Source organism: Syngnathoides biaculeatus, chromosome 5 (genome assembly GCF_019802595.1).
Source record: "Syngnathoides biaculeatus isolate LvHL_M chromosome 5, ASM1980259v1, whole genome shotgun sequence".
NCBI lineage: Eukaryota > Metazoa > Chordata > Actinopteri > Syngnathiformes > Syngnathidae > Syngnathoides > Syngnathoides biaculeatus.
The window spans coordinates 3,573,182-3,592,811 of NC_084644.1; the positions used below are offsets into that span (position 1 = coordinate 3,573,182).

At 45.6% G+C, this 19,630-nt stretch overlaps 1 protein-coding gene across 4 annotated transcripts in view; it reads left to right on the top strand.

The window, feature by feature from the left end:
- The window catches only part of deptor (DEP domain containing MTOR-interacting protein), a 33,292-nt gene extending 20,183 nt beyond the window's left edge, over positions 1 to 13,109 (top strand). For 3 of the 4 annotated variants that reach the window (XM_061820916.1, XM_061820918.1, XM_061820920.1), the window contains 3 exons: positions 1,551 to 1,621; positions 2,305 to 2,409; positions 9,514 to 13,109. In XM_061820916.1, the coding sequence (XP_061676900.1) occupies positions 1,551 to 1,621; positions 2,305 to 2,409; positions 9,514 to 9,636 (299 nt within the window). In that variant the 3' untranslated portion in view covers positions 9,637 to 13,109. The remainder of the gene's footprint in view (positions 1 to 1,550; positions 1,622 to 2,304; positions 2,410 to 9,513) is intronic. The other variant, XM_061820917.1, reaches the window with a different exon arrangement.
- The last annotated feature ends 6,521 nt before the right edge of the window (positions 13,110 to 19,630 follow it).

A 19,630-nucleotide genomic window follows, 5' to 3' on the forward strand; every position in this document is an offset into this window, starting at 1 on the left:
TTCCAGTTATGCAATAGGAATCACATGGAGATAGCGTATGACCAGAAATATGTGTGCGCACGCGCGTGTGAGTGTGTTTGAAGTGTCCTTGATTGTGCCTTCGTAGCCACACAGCCCAAGAGACAAGAACACAACAAAAGACAGGAAAAGGAACCCCCGTCACGCACGTACATCAAACACACGACACCAGAAGAGTTTCCTTCCTCGTGACATTGGCACGCAATTGAGAAAACGAGTTGTACGGCCAGTAGTAGTAATACCGTCATTTCCGGTTTTCAAGCCGCGACTTTAATCCACACGCTTTCAACCCTGCGGTTTATGCGGCGATGCGACTAATTTGTGCATTTTTGTCTAACGGCTGCAAAGGGGGCACTCGAGTGGAAAAGGTAAGAGTGAGACCGGTGGAATATATGTGCCGAGGAAGTGAATTTTACCGGTCCGGCACCGTTAGCGCTGCGCTACCGTGTTACTGCTGTGTCTCAGTGATTTAAAAAAACAAAACAAAACATTTTTTACTGGTATGTTTTCTTTTAATGGACCCTGTTAGCGCGGTGCTGGCATTAGCGTTACCGCGGCGGCATTAGCGTTAAACTCTGTGTACCATCTTTCTTTGTAAATATCACGTGTTTCACTGTTGGGAATTGCGGCTTTTACACAGCTGTGGTGTATGTACGTACCCAATGGTATTTCCTTTACAATTGTACCCGGGCGACGTAAACAAAAGTCACGGGATTTTGAGGACGGAGGTGCACGAGCTCTATTGAAACACCGATCGGCTGCCGCGTTCCTGTGTCTGTTCTTCTTCCGGGAAGACGCCGATTTCAGGGTTATCCGTAAATCTCAACTTGCGTGGCAGCGGTTTTGTGCAAGATTTTTTTTTTTTTTTTTTTTTTTGGTGACATAATTTGAAGTACCCGAGTTATGCGCACAGGCTGCTTCACAAAGTGTTCACGGCTATTCATGGTGCGTCCTGGTTTTTATAGAGTAAAGATATTTTTTATAGCCCCCTTTTTTATTGTTACAGTGTTTAGGGAACATGTTTGAAGTTGTCGCATTGTTGTGAAAGGAAAAGGAAAACATGTGCACATGCACATATTGAGAGTGAGACCGGTGGAATATATGTACCGAGGAAGTGACTTTTACCGGTCCGGCCCTGTTAGCGCTGCGCTAGCGTGTTACTGCCGTGTCTCAGTAAATTTTTACCAGTATGTTTAATGAGACTTTTTTTTTTTTGGGGGGTGTTACATATGAATTTGAAGTACGCGAGTTATGCGCACAGGCTGCTTCACAAAGTATTCACGGCTATTCATGGTGTGACGCAGTTTTTATAGAGTAAAGATACTTTTTATAGCCCCCTTCTTTATTGTTACAGTGTTTAGGGAACATGTTTGAAGTTGTCGCGTTGTTGTGAAAAGGGAAGGAAAACACATGCACATGCGCATATTTCTAGGAAATGCACAGTGCAAGTGTGTGTGTGTGTGTGTGTATTTACGTAATAGATCCTCGCTCCTGGAATTAATCAGTTCATAACATGTTCTGTGTTTGGACAGTTCTGAAGAGACACGTGAGTCCAGAGGAGCTCCAGACTCCAGGAGGACCTTTCCTAAAGAAGACATTCACTGTACGCCACACACACACACACACACACTTGCACATCCACAAACACACAACCAGACCACTTGAAAAGCATCCTGTCCTAACACAGAGTCAGACCATTGAGTGCACTGTTGCAAATCCACCCCCGTCCCTCTGGGAAATCGCAAATACCGTAATTCACGTCCAACAGAGCGTACCTGGTTATAAGCCTCACCCAGTACATTTGTAAAGGAAATACCATTTGGTACATACATACATACGCCGCAGCTGTGTAAAAGCCACCAGTGCCCACATTGAAACACGAGATATTTACAAAGAAAGACGGTACACAGAGAGTTTAACGCTGCTAGCGACGCTAGCAACACTGCGCTAACGCTAACGGTGGCACCACACTAACAGGGGCGGTTAGAAAAAAAACAGTAAAAATCACTGAGACACGGCAGTAACACACTAGCGCAGCGCTAACAGGGCCGGACCGGTAAAAGTCACTTCCTCGACACATATATTCCACCGGTCTCACTCTTACATTTTCGGCTCGAGTGGCTCCCTGCGACCGTTAGAAAAAAAATGGCACAAATTAGTCACATCACCGCATAAACCGCAGGGTTAAAAGTCGGAAATTACGGTAGACGTCCCCGCAGGACTTCTATGTACTGTGCTCACATCGGCCGTATTGTATTTTGTGACACTTGATGTGGCCTTCTGCAGATCGTGGGCGACGCCGTGGGATGGGGCTTCGTGGTGCGAGGAAGCAAACCCTGTCACATCCAGGCGGTGGACCCCGGGGGACCCGCAGCCGCCGCCGGCATGAAGGTAAGCGACGTGTGCGTGAAAATGGAAGGTGGGGGGCGCAGTGACATTGCGGCGAAAGGAACAATCTACGATATTTGTCTACATGGAAGCGTTTACGAATCGCAGCAGCAAAACAAAAGAGACGGGGTAAAGGTGAGGGTGGGGGTGGGGTTGGGGGGGGGGGTCGTGGTCGGCTGTCCCCGCAGCTGACGCAAAGTTGTGCAAGCGGAGTGGCAGCGAGGAATGCTGGGAATGCACGGCAGGGAGGGAAGAAGTCGCAGCGAGCTGGCTGCCGACGAACACCTGTTAGACGTCATAAAACATGGCAGAGTTTGAAGTTGGGGGCACCTGGCGAGCGCCTGCTAATTTTACCATCGTGAAGTCAAAATGTAACATGATTAAAAATAATCACACTTTGGGGTATTTTGCTCCGAAAAAGAGGAAACGAGCAGTGGAAATAAGCGCTTCTGCTTTCGTTGTCGGTCATATTTTGGTCACCCTGGAAATGTGTGTCATGGTTCAGGGCCGCTGATAAGGGCGCATTATTATTCTTATTATTATAATTGTCATCATAAAGTTAAGACTAACTGGCATGAACTTGAACATTGTGACCTGAATGAAAAAACCATTTCTTACTGGAAATTAGTTTTATGAGCAGGATACAAGTCGTAATGCATTTTCCCACTCACTCAACAAGAAAGAGAAGAAGAATAAAAAATGATCATCAAATCACAAATTGCTAGTTATGATACACACAGAAAATGTCTTGAAAAGGCACATTATGTATGTTTGCTGCATGCGCCGCATGCATGGATCTGCAAAGAAATTTCTTTTGGTGATGAAGCGCTGCCACTGCGGGTGAAAATGCAATACTTTTACTTTTAGTTAATTTGTTGACGTATTTTACCTCAGTGGTACTATTCAAGATTTTTGCTTGTGTATTTTTGAGAACTCGACGGTACACACGTAAGCATGGAAGGAGAGGTGAGCTCTTTATCTTTCGAAAGGAAGCGACCAATAATCGACGATCCAGCGGAGATAAATCAGGTATTTGGAGAATGGCGAACAAGTTTAATCTGGAAGAATGCGCCACTGCACTGACTTGATGCTGGAAGCGAGCGCGGCAGCGAAACAAACACACCCTTGTGAGGACTTCCCAAATTCACCTCGCATGTCGGCGCGTCGGGAACAGCGGACGTTCAGCGGGGGTCGTGGAAGGGGGGCAGAAAGGTCACGAAGACCTCCAGTCTGACGGGGTTCCCGAGATTTTTATTGGATTTTTTTTCCGTCATCATTGGCGCTGAAGCGGTGGGGCCTAAACTAAATATTGTTCTTTTTCAGGGGGCAGCGAATCCCCCGCTCTTGCCTTTCGTCACACAATTTACTCATCCTCACATCCGAAGACTTTTGCCGCGTCAATATTTCCTGTCTTCACCTTGTACTTTGGGCTTGCTTTTGAATAAATGCAAAGTTGTTTTTTTTCCCCCTGTAGTTAAGAACGCGCTTGTTTGTTTGTTTATGAGGAGTTGCCTTCGGCTTCCCCCTCGTTCCGCCTCGCATGACTCATTTTATTGACGGATCATTAGCTGGCGGCAACGTAACCCTCCACGTCGCAAAGGTGTCGACACGTACGGGGCCGAAGGGTAAACGGGAACACGAGCGAGCGGCCGCTCTGACCTTATAGTGCAGATACCGCATAAAATGTTGTTATTATTATGGAAGTAGATTAGTGCCGCCAGGATTTGAATTTGAATTGTAAAGTGATCAAATTTTCAATAGTTGTATTTCAGTGTAACCTTTCAATGTTAACAATTCAACCGGCTACAATTCGCTGTCTAAAATTCGCCGTCGGTGACACCGGGCAGGGTTACTTCAGGTCAGAACCGAACAGCCAGCCAATCGCAGTTGCGCTTTCTTAGTCACGTGACATCACATGACTAAGAAAGCATAGCTGTGATTGGCTGGCTGTTCTGCCTGTTGGCACAGACGGTGAATTCTAGACAGGGAATTGGAGCCAGGCGGCACGCTGGATCAGCTGGTAAAGCGTTGGGCTCACAGTTCTGAGGTCCCGGGTTCAATCCCGGACCCGCCTGTGTGGAGTTTGCATGTTCTCCCCGTGCCTGCGTGGGTTTCCTCCTACATCCCAAAAACATGCAGCATGAATTGGACACTCTAAATTGGCCCAAGGTGGGATTGTGCGTGCGGCTGTTTGTCTCGATGTGCCCTGCGATTGGCTGGCAGCCAGTTCAGGGCGGACCCCGCCTCCTGACAGCTGGGATAGACTCCAGCACTCCCCGTGACCCTCGTGAGGATAAGCGGTGAAGAAAATAGATGGATAGAATTCTAGCCAGTTGAATTTTAGACAGCGAATTGTAGCAACTATTGAAAATGTCATCACTTTACATTTCAAATTCAAATCCTGGTGGCACTAATCTATTTCCATGTATTATATATACTGTCATATAAGTACCATGCATATTACTCGGTGTACTACATACAGTGCGAACAACAACAGCACATCAAAGACAACGTCACTCCCCAGTGCTACAACAGTGAGGAGGAGGGGGTGGGGGTGTCTTTTAGTTTCCACGAACTCCCCAGCAGGTCATCGTTCAGTTTAGGAAGAAAATGTGACGCAACGCAACCGTTCCAGGATGCGCCCCACCTCTCGTCCAACGTCGGCTGCGTTAGGCAAGCGACACACCCGCAACTCTAATGGACCATAAGCGGAAAATATACAAGATGGTGGCGATATTTCATTATTAGTTTGTATTATAAACAAAAAACAAAAAAAAGGGTTTAATGTGAGCCCCCCACCAGGTTCCCACTGACATATTTGATGATCCTGGCTACAAATACAGTACACATCAACTGCCATACTATGTACACAAAAATTAGCAAAAAAATTTCAATGATAAAAAGAAGTTTTGCAGACTTTTCTTACCAGACAATTAACATCCATTGCGACTGCACATTGTTGTTTTGTTTTTTTTTTCATTTTTTTTTAATTTTTTTTATTGTTATTTTTTTGTGAGCGTGGTTCCATTTATAAACCCTCGTTTCCTCTTCCTTCCGCTCTTCCTCTGCTGGAAAAGGTGTGTTTATTGTTTGCTTACATCCTTTTCGGAAGTTGTCTTTACGAGTCAACGTTGGCTGCTTAAAGGGGAATTCCGGTGGTTTGCATTAACAATGTATCCAATAGGTCATGTCATATTAATCCTCTCTCATTTCATTAAGTTTTGAGAAGATTTTTATCAACAATTCCAGCTTTTCAGGGGCGCTGCCATTTTCGTGAGTCACATGCGCGGATGTGACGTGTACCGTGCTGCGACAAAGGCTCGATTTACGCTGATTTCTTGGATTTATCCTCATCCATTGAAGAAATAGCAGTATCGGTTGATCGGGAAGACGGAGGAATACTTCCATCCACAGCCGTGAGCGGCTGTACTGAAGCCAGCAAGCCGGCTTCGGGGTGTCTGTCCCCCCGCGTAACACGTGTCGCTCACACCTTTTTCCTCCGCGCTGTGGAGGAAGAGCCGACATCGAAGGGTCAAAAAGCGCCGTCGTTATGAACGCTTGGTCGTCACAAGCCAGTTATCCCTGTGGTAACTTTTCTGACACCTCCCACCTGAAACCCACACTCGCACGTCCTCCCTCCTTCAGCCGCCGCCACTCCTGGTTAATTCCGATAATGAACGAGACTCCGACATGCGAGCTAGTTACGCGGCCCGCGGCGGCTTGAGCGGCACCGCTCACGGCTGTGTATGGAATTATTCCTCCGTCTTCCCTATCAACCGATACTGCTATTTCTTCATTTGATGAGGATAAATATGAGAAATCAGCGCTGGCCATAAATGATGTCCCGTCTAATCGAGCTTTTGTTGCGGCACGGTACACGTCACATCCGCGCGCGTAGGTCATGTGACTTCCGGAAATGGCAGCGCCCCTGAAAGTTCGTAATTGTCGATAAAAATCTTCTCAAAACACTATTAAATGAGAGAAGATTTAACATCACATTTTCAAAATGGAGTACGTATGCCAGGACCTATTGGATACATTGTTCATGCAAACCAGTGGATTTCCCCTTTAAACATTTGTTTAAGTTTTTAATATTCGTTAGCAGCTGTAGTGGTGGGAATTCGTGACACGAAGGCTCCTGTATGTGAGGAAATGTTAAATTTCTGAAGAGCTTTAATGTTGCACGTGTGTTTAAATCCTATTTTGGTGAACAATTTTGGGGATCTTTGACGTTTTTGCCAACTAAACGGAGAAACGGCGATGCAGGTTTTCTGATTCCCGAAGCATATCTTCATCTCTCATCATGTGTCCACGCGTCACTCTGCAAATTTTCTTCGTCCTTCCTCTTATTTCGTTTACCCCCACCAATTCTCGCCCGCCCGCTGGCACCCAGCCACAAAAGGAGGCCCAGATTTAAGCGGTCGTTAAGAGAAGTTGAGAAGCAACCTCCAACAGAGGAATGAAAACAGATAAGATAAGAATGTGTTCACGTGCGTTTGCGGAAGGTGAAGAAAAGTATTTTTGCCGCTTTCTGGCCCGAAGAGCGACAACACGGGATTAAGTGACGATCTTTTACGCTTTCTCTGACCTTTCCCGAAACGGCATCCGGCGGCGCATCTTTCACCAGCGCGGCTCGCACGCTTTGGGGATTTGCGAGCAGCGCAATGCGATCAAAGGTTCCGAAGCTTTTCGGAAGGAGCCTCGCCGAAGCCTGTGGGGGGGGGGGGGGGGGGGGAGAGAGAAAGAAAAAGAGGCCGAAGTAACGTCATGTTGCAAGCGCAGCCTTCCTTTTATTGGCCGCAGTTGGCAGTTGCGGTTTTGGCAGTGCTGAGGAAGGCGAGCCGGCGAGTCTTTCCTGGGCTTGCTTACAACCGGCAAAAACTGGCAACTTGTTGTCACACGCTTCTGTGCTTGATTATTTCTAAAAATCATGTTTTGCAACGTCTGTTTATCTGCACTGTGATATGAAGCCCCTAACACATTACCATAAAGTATTAATTGATCCCGTAAAACAATAATGTCGCTATAAAATATCTCTTGTTGCTGGCTAAATCTTTTATAGTGTACAAACTGCCAACATTTTAACAACAACTGTCAAGACAATGTAAAAGGAGACCAATATGAATATTTTCAGATGGCAATAATTGAATAACTGCATTATGGTATCACTGAAGTCAAGTGAAAATCGACTCGTGTTTGATGATGTGAGAGAATTTTTTTTATCAATGACCTCACGTTCTTAATGTCATACAAGTGTAAAAAGAAGTTAACTCCGATACCGGAAACAATAAACAGGAAGTGATATTCTTAATCGGGTGGCACAGTGTATCAGCTGGTAAAGTGTTGGCCTCAAAGTTCTGAGGACCCGGGTTCAATCCCGGCCCCGCCTTTGTGGATTTTGCATGTTCTCCCCATGCCTGCGTGGGTGTCCTCCAGGCACTCTGGTTTCCTCCCACATCCCCCCCCCAAAAAACACGCAACATTAATTGGACACTAAATTGCCCATAGGTGTGATTGTGAGTGCGGCTGTTTGTCTCAATCTGCCCTGCGATTGGCTGGCAACCAGTTCAGGGTGTACCTCGTCTCCTGCCCGATAACAACTGGGATAGGCTCCAGCACTCTCCGCACCCTTAGTGAGGATAAGCGGCAAAAGAAAATGGATGGATGGACGATATTCTTAATTTCACTTTAGGCGTCCAAGACAGGACGCTATCTTTCCTGCGTCGCGGTCATTCCCAGTCACGCTTCATGATGGTCGTGCTTTTCCTCTTTGCCGTTCCGAGTAGCTTTCAACAGCGACGTCACAAAAACACAACAGCAACAACAAAACGCACACAAAAAAAAACAAAAAACCACACGAGGAATTCTCTGTTTTTTTGCAACATTTTGCTTCAACTTTGCGCGCATTCAGTTTCAGAAACGTAGTGAAATGCTCCTTTTTTTTGCGGGGCGGGGGGGCTCACATTATGGGCTGGATTATCTTCTTTGCGGCCCAAACGAGAGGCTCCTGTTTACCCAGCTGTCCATGCGATCATCTGTGTTGGCTATTTGTTGGCAACGACGTCCATTTCTCATCTAGCGCGCGGGAGGAGACCCACACCGTGCAGTACACGTACAGTAACACACAGGCTGCAACACCGAAAAGGAGGTTCTGATGATCTTATTTTGATATTTGGATGAAGTATTCACTGCAACGACGCAGTCTTTGCAAATCTGAAAACGACACAAAAGAATCTCTTCCCGAGATGACACGCCAGACGCGTTATGTCTCACCCCTCCGCATGCCGCCCCAAAAAACAAAAACAAAAAAAATGAAAGAAAAAAAACGTTCCTCCTCCAGTCCGTCTGGAAAGCAGCCAAGAGAAATTGTTTGGAACAGGTCACGCACTTGTGATTGGAAGAATGTTCACTCGGTCACGCGCGGGACATGAACAAGTAGGCGGGCGCCACAATGCTGACAAATTTTGATTGGACATGTTGGACACCTGCTTTCTCATGACTGGTCGCACGGTAAGGTAGTGGTCAACACTTCTGCCTCGCAGGTCAGACAGGGATTCAAACCTCGACTGCAGCCTTCCTTTGTGGAGTTTGCGTGTTCGCTCCATGAATACGAGTCATTGGCACTTCCCTAACACGATTGGTTTGTTTTTAATCCATCTTTTCCTAGCCGCTTATCCTCACGAGGGTCGCGGGGAGCGCTGTATCCTATCCCAGGTGTCAACCTGCAGGAGGCGGGGTACACCCTGAACTGGTTGCCAGCCAATCGCAGGGGACAACGAGACAAACCGCACTCACAATCACACCTAGGGGCAATTTATGGTGTCCAATTAATGTTGCATGTTTTCGGGATGTGGGAGGAAACCGGAGTGCCCGGAGAAAACCCACACAGGCAGGCACAGGGAGAACATGCAAACTCCACACAGGCGGGGCCGGGGTCGAACCCGGGACCTCAGAACTGTGAGGCCAAAGCTTTACTAGCTGATCCACCATTTTAATCCATCTGTTATTTTACGCAAGTCTTTTAAGATATGCAGTAGTTTGTCTATATTTAAGTACTGTGGGAAAAATGATTTTTTTGTCTATTTGAAATCCGCTTTTTGTCGTCAGGTTTGCCAGTTTGTGGTGTCAGTAAACGGACTGAACGTCCTCGCTCAGGACTACAGAACTGTGAGCAACCTGATCCTTACCGGGCCCCGGACCATCGTCATGGAAGTGATGGAGGAGATTTGATCGCCGACCGCTCGACGCCAATCTGAGACGCGCGGCGGGAACTTCTGCGGGAAGTCCGGATGGAGAAACGGGACGAAGGTTACGCCTGCTGCCTTCTTCCTGTTGCTTGCACCACCCCCACCCCCCACCCCCCACGAGCGCAAACGTCGCAGTCTTCAGGTTTCCTCTCCTCTACTTTTCAAAAGCGTACGTGCGTGCGCAGGAAGGACCGGCCCAAATTTCAAGGTGACGATTCGGAGATGAATTAGTTGCATCTGCAAGACGACCGTCGGCGCGCATCCAGAGGCCTTTGCCTGAATTAGTCAATGGCAGCTGTGGAGGCCCCCGCTGATGCCCCCTGGATAATATTTACTGGCATTTTTAGATGACACCTGTATATATATATATATATATATATATAAAAAAATAGGTAACGCGAATATGTGAATTGAGTCAAAGAAAGTAAAGTTTTACACAAAATGAGGGTTGACAACATCTATGCCGGCTGATGCTGGATCAGGACCACAACGATAAACTCAAGAGAGATGACCGAGGCGACAACTAAAATCCCTTCAAAGGACGATTAAAGGCAAATTCAAGGCACAAAGTATCCCTAAATGATGCTAAATCATTTTCAAAAGTACACTGGATAGTGATAACCTTTATTAAAATTTAAGCCTTTAAGGCCTGATAATACAGTTTCTGGAAAAAAATTGTGACAATCACGGCAAACGTCAAACAACGAATGGAGGCATTGTGTTGAATTTTTTTTTTTTTTAAATCAGTGTAATACAAATTACGAAGACTGAAATGATTCAGCGGCTCAAACTATTTACCTTCATTTCCGTATGTAAAGTCGGAAATGAAATGTTTAATGATGAGCACAGAAATAGCTGATGTGGTTTATCGTCGGAATTTTTAACGATGCATCCTAGACATCGGCAATTCAAGAGAATTACAGAGCGCACCTGGTTATAAGCCTCACCAAGTACGTTTGTAAAGGAAATACCATTTGGTACACAGAAACGCCGCAGCTGTGTAAAAGCCGCAGGTGCCCACGTTGAAACCCAGATTGAAACGGAAGATATTTGCAAAAACAACAAAAAAAAAAAAAAAAACGGTCCACAGAGTTTAACGTTAGCGCGAATCTAACGCTAGCGCCAATGACAGCACAGCGCTAACGCAAGTGAGAATGCTAACAGGGCCGGTTAAAATAGAACTTAACGGTAAATATCACTGAGACACGCCAGTAACACAGCAACAACACGCTAGCACAGCGCTAACACTAGCGCAGCACTAACGTGAAGCTAACATGGTCACCAACCTTTTTGGGGCTGAGGGCTACTTCCTGAGCACCGATCATATGAAGGACCACATGACCTGTTTGCGGCCAACCTCAGAGTTCATTATATGTACATAAAGTATTTTCCTTTTAATTTTTGGTATTATATGACATTACAGGTATTTTAAAAATTTTATTAACGTAACCAAGTCAGATTCAAAATTTAAAGCACAAATAGCAGTTGGTGCCCTGTGGTATTTTTAGAAAATCCCTCGCGGGAGCCTTAAAAGGTCCTCGTGGGGTACCATGCGCCCGCAGGCACCGCGTTGGTGACCTCCGCGTTAGTGCTAACGCTAGCACCACACTAGCGCTAACACAAAAACTTATCGGTAAATACAGTATCACTGAGACACGCCGGTAACACAGCAGCAACATGCTCGCACAGCGCTAACGCTAGCGCAGCGCTAACAGGGCCCGTAAAAGTCACTTCCTCGGCACATATATTCCACCGGTCTCATGCTTACCTTTTCCGCTCGAATGGCCCCTTGCGGTCGTTACAAAAAAATGCACAAATTATCCGCATCACCGCATAAACCGCAGGGTTGAAAGCGTGTGAAAAGGTAGGCCGGAACTGACGGTATTATCCGAGCACTTAAACACCCCCCAAAATGAAGCACTTATGAGACACATTGCTACATTTATACGTTCACAATGTGGTATGATGGCTGTAAAGTTGTACTCTCTGTCTTAAAAACAAAAAAAACGCAATTGAGCCTTTGTATGTGGAGACTAATACATACTGTATATTCGTCTTTCAAATTAGATGTAACCAGTATAAAGGAAATGTGATTTTTCTGGGGGCACATAAACTCCCATGATGGTTTCCTGTGCAGACATACAGTAGCAACACACACACCGTCCACGTTAGATATGAACTCAGATTTCATTTTACTGCATCAAATATGTGGAAAAACTCGTCATTGTGATGCTGTGCAGTTTTCCACTATACCGCCGACCGCAGCCGGAGTCATAAGCGTTTTGTTCAATTTCGTGTCGTGAAGTCATCATAATAATTGATCAGAAGAGAGCGATAAACTTTGCCAGGAAATATCGTCGTATCAGCCGTAGTATCGCATTATTATTATTATTATTATTATTATAGGCCACTGGTTGTTCTTAGAGATGTGACAATCGCGGGAAGTTCAAACAGTTGTGGCCTCATCACTTCTTAACCAAAGACAACTGCTGTTCATTCCAAATGTTTTTGTTTTTAAATACAATAAATGTAAATATTGTCGTGTATATACATCCTGATTTGATGCCTTACTATATCAGGCTGTATTTAAGGAGTGTTTAAAACATTTTTTCAGTGAAACTATCACGTGGTTACTCCCCCCCCCCCCCCCCACACACATTTAACAACAAACCGCATTTTTGTTCAAAGATATCACATTTGATATTTATGGTTGTATGCTGTTTTATCAGCTCAATACTCACTTTTAAGGCAGTGTCTGTAAAATCAAACAATTGAAAAAAAAAATGGAAATGCACATAATTTAAAATATGTCCAATCAGGCTATCGTCGGCTTCACTGATTTGATGGTGAACGGACGAAGGATGAATTGATTGATTTTGAAAGGACAATCCGGGTTGTACAGACGTCTGCAATCGCAGCTGACGGGCCAATGAATGTATTTGTCCTCATAACAGAATGTTGACATAATTATTTCGTCTGAAAAAGGGACTGTGATATTTTCAGCAGTTGTATTCTGCTTGTTTTTGGCATTTGTGCTTTTAAAAATCAACATTAAGCTCGGTCTCTAATACAGATATTTTCCTGTCAGACGTTGATTAAGTGTTTAATAAATGCATTCTGTTAATGTGCGAGTTGTTCGCTCCTCAATACTTTTGGGCATTTAGTGTGTCTGGCGTCCAAATATTGTTTTTTTTTTTTGGGGGGGGGGGGGGGAGGCGAGCTACAGTACAAATAGTAAAAAGATATGAATTACTACATTTTATTGAAAACGTGGATTTTTTTCATTTTAAGGCCTCAGAGTTAGCGTAGTGCAAGATTTCATGATGACAGAAATGTCAGGAAATATTGTAATAATAAAAGAAAATATATTTTCTTGGGAAAAAAGAAACATATTTTGAAGGAAAGTGTGCACATTTGTAGATGTTTTTTTATTATATTATTTATAAACAAAAATGATTAAGCAAAATGCATATTCTGTATCTGTTTTGTCTTGATAGACCACAACATTGGGTACAATATGGACAATATTTGTCTTTACAATGATAATAATGCCTTGAAATTGCCTGGATAAGGTGAGATTATTTGCAATGTCACACAGAAATGAATTTAATAACGATCATTGATTTCTTAATAGTTGCAATGATGGCTCCATATAATATTGAGCCTTTGCTACATTGGTGTCTAAAACAAGTGTACAGAATATTGCGACCAATCACGATTTATGACTTGCTTTAAGTCCATCAGTTCCGACGGCTTCTATTAATGTCCATTTTATGAACATTATGAACTTTGCCACATCCGGGAATGAGTCACTTGCCTAAATAAAATAAGGAAACGATAACTGACGTCATTAAATGCACCAATCTGAAGGGGTGACTCGCAGTTAGCAGGGCGCTACCAGCAGGGGGCAGTGTTGCACAGGAAACCGAGCTCTTTTCCGCGATGAGTGAAAACCGACGGAGACTGAAGAGGCTCCACGCGAGAGAAAATGTTTACTTTGAGTTTACTTTTAAGTAAAGATTCAAGAAAAGCACCCAATTTGGAAATCTGCTCACTTTTAAACCTATAAACTATCTCAATCCTTTTTCTGGATTGAATGCAGTACGCTTATGTTGATAATAAGGACTCAAATCTCACTCTTGATGGATATTTTTTAGGTCGGAATGTCTTTCCCCTTTTGTGCTTGTGTGGAATTTCTCTCGGTACGTCAGCTTCCTCCCACATTCCCAAAACAAAAGACGTGCAATTTTCTGTGGTTGTTTGGTCAATGGGTGTGCCCTGTGATTGGTTGGTGACCTTTGACCGGTCCACGCTTTAGAGCTGGGATAGGCTCCAACTCCTCTCACCTTATTGAAGACAAACTCTTCAGAAACAACACCATGGATGCCTGGCAGTACTGTTGAGCGCATGCAAACAATGCCGTGCGTACACGTCTTTGGCTGTTTGACCGAGAAGCGATTGAAAGGGCGTCGAGCGACGAGATGCCTCCGAGTTGTGATTGCAGCGCAGGGTTCGTTGTTGATATCGCAGCGTTATCACCGTCGTTTCCGGCCTACAAGCCGCGAGTTTTTTTTCACATTAGTAGCATTAGTGTGGCGCTAGCGTTAGTGCGGTGCTAGCATTAGCACGGCGCTAGCGTTAGCGCACCTGGTTACAAGCCACGGTACACAGAAAGAGTTTAACTCCCTTTTAACTGCAACAAAAGTGACAATTATAAATGGCAAAACACGTGAAAGTCAATAATGGTCTGAAAAAGATGATCAATCCACCCATCTTGTCGATTCATATCGGCTATGGCGAACCATAAAGGGAGCCTTCGAGCGAGCAGGCGCTTGGAGAATGTCCCTTCAGGTTGCCGATGACGAAGTGACGAATAAACGGTGACCGCTCACACTAATCACTAAGCTGCGGTCGCTCGGGGGCCTTCATATTAACCCGCTGCCTCTTATTAACATGTCAACTGTGTGTGTTATTTGTGCAGTTTTCAATGCAACCTGTAGCCCGTCTTGTTGTTTAGGGAGCCAAGAAGCTCGCTGACTGTGTGTGCCAGTTCAGCACGTTTAATTACAAGCGATGAGAGTCCAAGTTGCACATGAGAGGCGACCTTAGCGAAGGGCATCAGTCAGGAGGGGCAGTATTTGATGGCGGATTGACCATATGGAAGCCATTTCTCATCCCGGGAGTTCGCCAAAAAGACTGCGACGTGAATCACGGAAGCGTGACGTTGGGAATCCGTTCATCCGATGGGAAGAAGATGGAACTGCTTGGCCACATTTCCCGACAGAATCCCAAGCTCTGATCGTCTTCGTATCAATACCGTGCTCGTCCCAGCGTTGGAGTCGTGCTGTGATGATTTCTGGCAACAGGCAGTCGGATGGATGTGGAAAAATCTGGCGGAATTCCGACTGAATGCCTCACCCAAAGAGGGAAGTTTGCAATTCAACAATGAGCAGACGTTGACTCTTTTGTAAAAGCGCTAATCTCGACTGCGGTTGAAAAATCCACTCGATATAATCCAACGGCACTTGCGCTGCCTACATTTAAAGATTAAGAACAATGTTCTATTTATGGGGAAATGGCAGGAAATGTCCAAATGCTCGAATCGTTTCAGCAATTTTTGGCGTCATAGTCGCGCATGGAAAACTCACAATGATTCATTCGGATCCACGCCAATTTTTTTTTCCGACCGTCACACAATAAACACTTTCGATAAATGATCAACGACTTGGCAAACATGAAAAATCCATTTTTTTGATGTGACGATTCACGCAATATTTAACGATAATCTCTGTCTCTTTCTCTCTGCACCTTTATCTGTTATTTAACCCAAAAACTGAGCTCTTCCAACAGCTCTACAACATTGTGAAATTTCGTTTACCAGTTTTTTGTTGTTGTTGTTGTTTTTTTTTTTTTTATCTTCGGTAGTCCTGTTTATTGACAAACATGAATCCTGGGTGGAAGTAGCAAATCCCAGAGGTTGCGTTCAGGACTGCACAAATGTGAAAATCATCCTCCCCTCCTCCCGTTTGGAGAGATAACCGAACAAAAGGAGTGTAGGACACTTCCAAAATGACCAATCTTGAAAATCATTCCTGATTTAATTGGTCTCATTGCTTCTAAAAGTGCGCCTCAGTTAAAAATAAATTGAATTTACTTGATTTTGTTATTTGGCCAAAATGATTAAATGTGGTTGACCCACAAACATACGGCCTTATGATGGAAAAACAAAATAACGTTCCCGGTAGTAGAAGAAAAGTGGAGTTAATTAAGAAGTTTGCCCGGCAGCCGTCCGTCGGCCGAGGAAGCTAACCGGTGGCTAGCTTGCAAGCTAGCTGGCGGTTAGCTCAATCTCGTAAGACCCTGGAAAACGCCGCGACAACCCGGTGGGATATTTTCCACCCGTCGGAGGCTTCAAGTGGATATATTTTCACTTCGTGTGTCGGCAAGAAAAAGATCTGTGCTTTTTAAATGACGGTTGACGATTTGGGAGGTTCCAGTATCTTTGGGTCTTCTTCACGAGTGAGGGAAGAATGGAGCGGGAGATCGACATACAGATCGGCGCAGCGTCTGCAGTGATGCGGACTTTGTATCGGTCCGTTGTGGTAAAGAGGGACCTAAGTCGAAAGGCCAAGCTCTCAATTGACCAGTCGATCTACGTTCTTACCCTCACCCGTGGGCACAAGCTGTGGGTCGGGACCGAAAGAACAAGATCCCGGATACAAGCGGCCGAAATGAGTTTCCTCCGCAGGGTGTCCTGCTACTCCTCCGCATTGAGAGGATCCAGATGAGGTGGCTGGGGCATCTGATCCAGATGCCTCCCGGACGCCTCCGTGGCGAGGTGCTCCGGGCATGTCCCACCAGAGAGAGACCCCGAGGATGACCCAGGACACGCCGGCGAGACTACATCTCTCGGCTGGCTTGGGAACGCCTCGGGATCCCTCCGGAAGAGCTGGAAGAAGTGGCTGGGGAAAGGGAAGTCCGGGTATCCCTGCTGAAGCTACTTCCCCAGCGACCTGACCCAGAAAAGCGGTAGATAATGGATGAATGGTTTCACCCCGTTCAGCAGAAACAACAACTAGATTTCCCCCGCTTTGAACCCTCATTTTATATGCTTGGAGATGTTTTAATCATTGAAATTTGTAGCTTTACATCTATAAAAAAATGTATGTGTCCAATTGAAGTTGCTACTTCTTATTTTTGTCAAATGCACAATGGAGGCTTGCATGCATACATGTACGCATGCAAGCCTCCGTTATGGAGTGCTAAATAGCAGCAGTGACAATTTATCATGTGGGATAACCGAATATGAGAAAATATTGCGACTCGAAGCTTATCTTTTCAAAAAGGGTGCGTTTGCTTTGAAGAAAAAAGAAAGCTTCTCTAAACCTTCTCAGTGTTAATGCAAATGTTATTGAGTGCCACAATTTCGCATTCGTTTTCACCACTGACACAAATACTGAATTCCTCACGAGATATGTATCTTTCTCCGTGAGACATCACACAAAGGAGTACGCCGACCGCGTATACGTGACTGTAATTGTGCCATCAAGCAGGTCAGAGAGTTGTTGTACAGCAGTGCGAAGGGGTCACAAACTTTTGCGAAGCTCACAGATGGACCATCTGGCGCCCACCGGAGTGACCCGATGTTCAACTGCGTCATGTGACCCACGATTTTATTCAGCGAGGGAAAGGACGGCGACAGAAGGAGGGTCGAGGTGAGAAAAATGAAATCATTAAAGCAGAACTAATGTAAAAAAAGAGGAAAATGAACACCAAAAACAACAACAACAACAATGAGGAAATGAAAATGTGGTCTCCAAAGAAAAGCTGTCAATCAAAGGTCATGTGAGGCTGCAGTGGAACAATGCAAATGAAATCAAAAATGATTTTAGCAGTTTGTTTTCCAGTATGTTGGTCCAGCAAATGTTTTTGTTGCCATGCTTTACTTTAATCCTTTACGATAATTCCACAAACTTGACACGTGACCCACGTCGCACCTTTGCACATTGGTCGAGTGTCTACGTGGCTTCGTTAAATTAAATGCCGACGTTTGTCAAAATAGGCGTGATTGCGACTTTGCAAGTCTCGCTAAAATGAGCACAAGATTTTCTGCTTCTCTGTTTTTTCACGTTTTTAAAAATATTTTTAAATCACCTTCCGCCACTTTGGACCTTAAGGGGCCAGCAATGAGTCACAAGGGTGCAGAACGAGTAGATGAAGTACCAAATGTTCAGTTCAGTTCAAAACATTTTCCCGTCGCCTCGTCTTTTCGTCCGAATGTGATGTGATGTGAGCCAGATTAATCCACGGCATAATTCTTGTATGTATTTCAAAGGTCGAATAGAAAGGATCAGATATGAATTGGATAAAAAGTACTATGTCAAGTAAGTTTTTGTGCCTTAAACATCCATCCATTTTCTTTGCTGCTTATCCTCACAAGGGTCACGGCGAGTGCCGGAGTATCCCAGCTGTCAACGGGCAGGAGAAGGCGGGGTACACCCTGAACTGGTCGCCGGCCAATCGCAGGGCACATAGAGACAAACGGTCGCACTCACGATCACACCTCGGGACAATTTAGAGTCTCCAATTAATGTTGCATGTTTTGGGGATGTGGGAGGAAACCAGAGTGCCCACCCGGAGAAAACCCACGCGGGCACCGGGAGAACGTGCAAACTCCACACAGGCGACGCTGGGCTCGAACCCATGTCCTCAGAACTGTGAGGCCAACGCTTTACCAGCTGCTCCACCGTGCCGCCCCCCCTTAAACAATTTTTCAGGTTTTTTTTCATTTTTTATTTTTGCAGACAACAGCAGAAGAGGAAAGTCAGCACCATAAGGTTGAGGAGAACAACAACAGGGAAGGGAATCCTCATCCGCTTTATTGCTGTCGATGACATCTGGACAGTTGTTTGACAAAGCCACAAAGTGGTGCGTGTGTGTGTGTGTTGTTTGTTGTGTGCGTTGCCTCAGGGGCGCACCTGCTGCGTGCGGCAATTTGGGTTTTCAAGCCCGCCGGAGGCACGATTGGCCGGACCGGCCTCGGTTTCCCACGACGCCCTCGAGCTTGTGGGCGCAGCGAGTGGTGGGAAAAGGCCACATTGTGTTCCTTTGCCAAAAATGACAGGAATGAGCACAACATTCTGAGCATTTGAGAATATATGGAAAGCGTTGGCCTCACAGTTCCGAGGACCCGGGTTCGATTCCCGGCTCCACCTTTGTGGAGTTTGCATGTTCTCCCCGTGGCTGCGTGGGTTTCTTCCAGGCACTCGGGTTTCCTCCCACATCCCAAAAACATGCGACATTAATTGGACACTCTAAATTGCCCCAAGGTGTGATTGTGAGTGCAACTGTTAGTCTTGATGTGCCCTGCGATTGGCTGGCGACCAGTTCGGGGCGTACCCCGCCTCCTGCCCGTTGACTGCTGGGATTGGCTCCAGCACTCACCACGACCCTCGTGAGGATAGGCAGCAAAGGAAATGGACGGATGGATATTCAATTTCAGACTTATAATGTGGAATTCAGTCTCGTCCCACGGCACATCTGTTGATCTCTTACACACAACACACTAATGGGTTTAATTTTGCCAACTTTCATTCAGAAATGTCAAATTTGAAAGAAATCTGAGGTGAGCAACTGTTGCGCAACACATTCTTTATGAATCGCTATTTATGACATGAAAGTTTTCAGTTGCATTGTTTTGGCGTTGAATGCACCTGCAATTGAGGAGCAACTTTTAGCCGCCCGCCGTTAAATACCGCAGCTCACCTCATGAGCGGCGGTGACCCGGGCGGCCGCAGCCCGGGTGCGACCTGCACGACCGGCGCCAGCTCCGTTTTTGCGCCGATGCCGTGTGCTTGTGTGTGGTGACACGGAGGGAGGGAGGGAGGGAGGGAGGGAGGGGGGAAGGGAGGAAGGACTGAATAACGAGGAGAGAAACACCCACCCAGCCACCCACTCCCGACCGAGCGAGTGAGCGA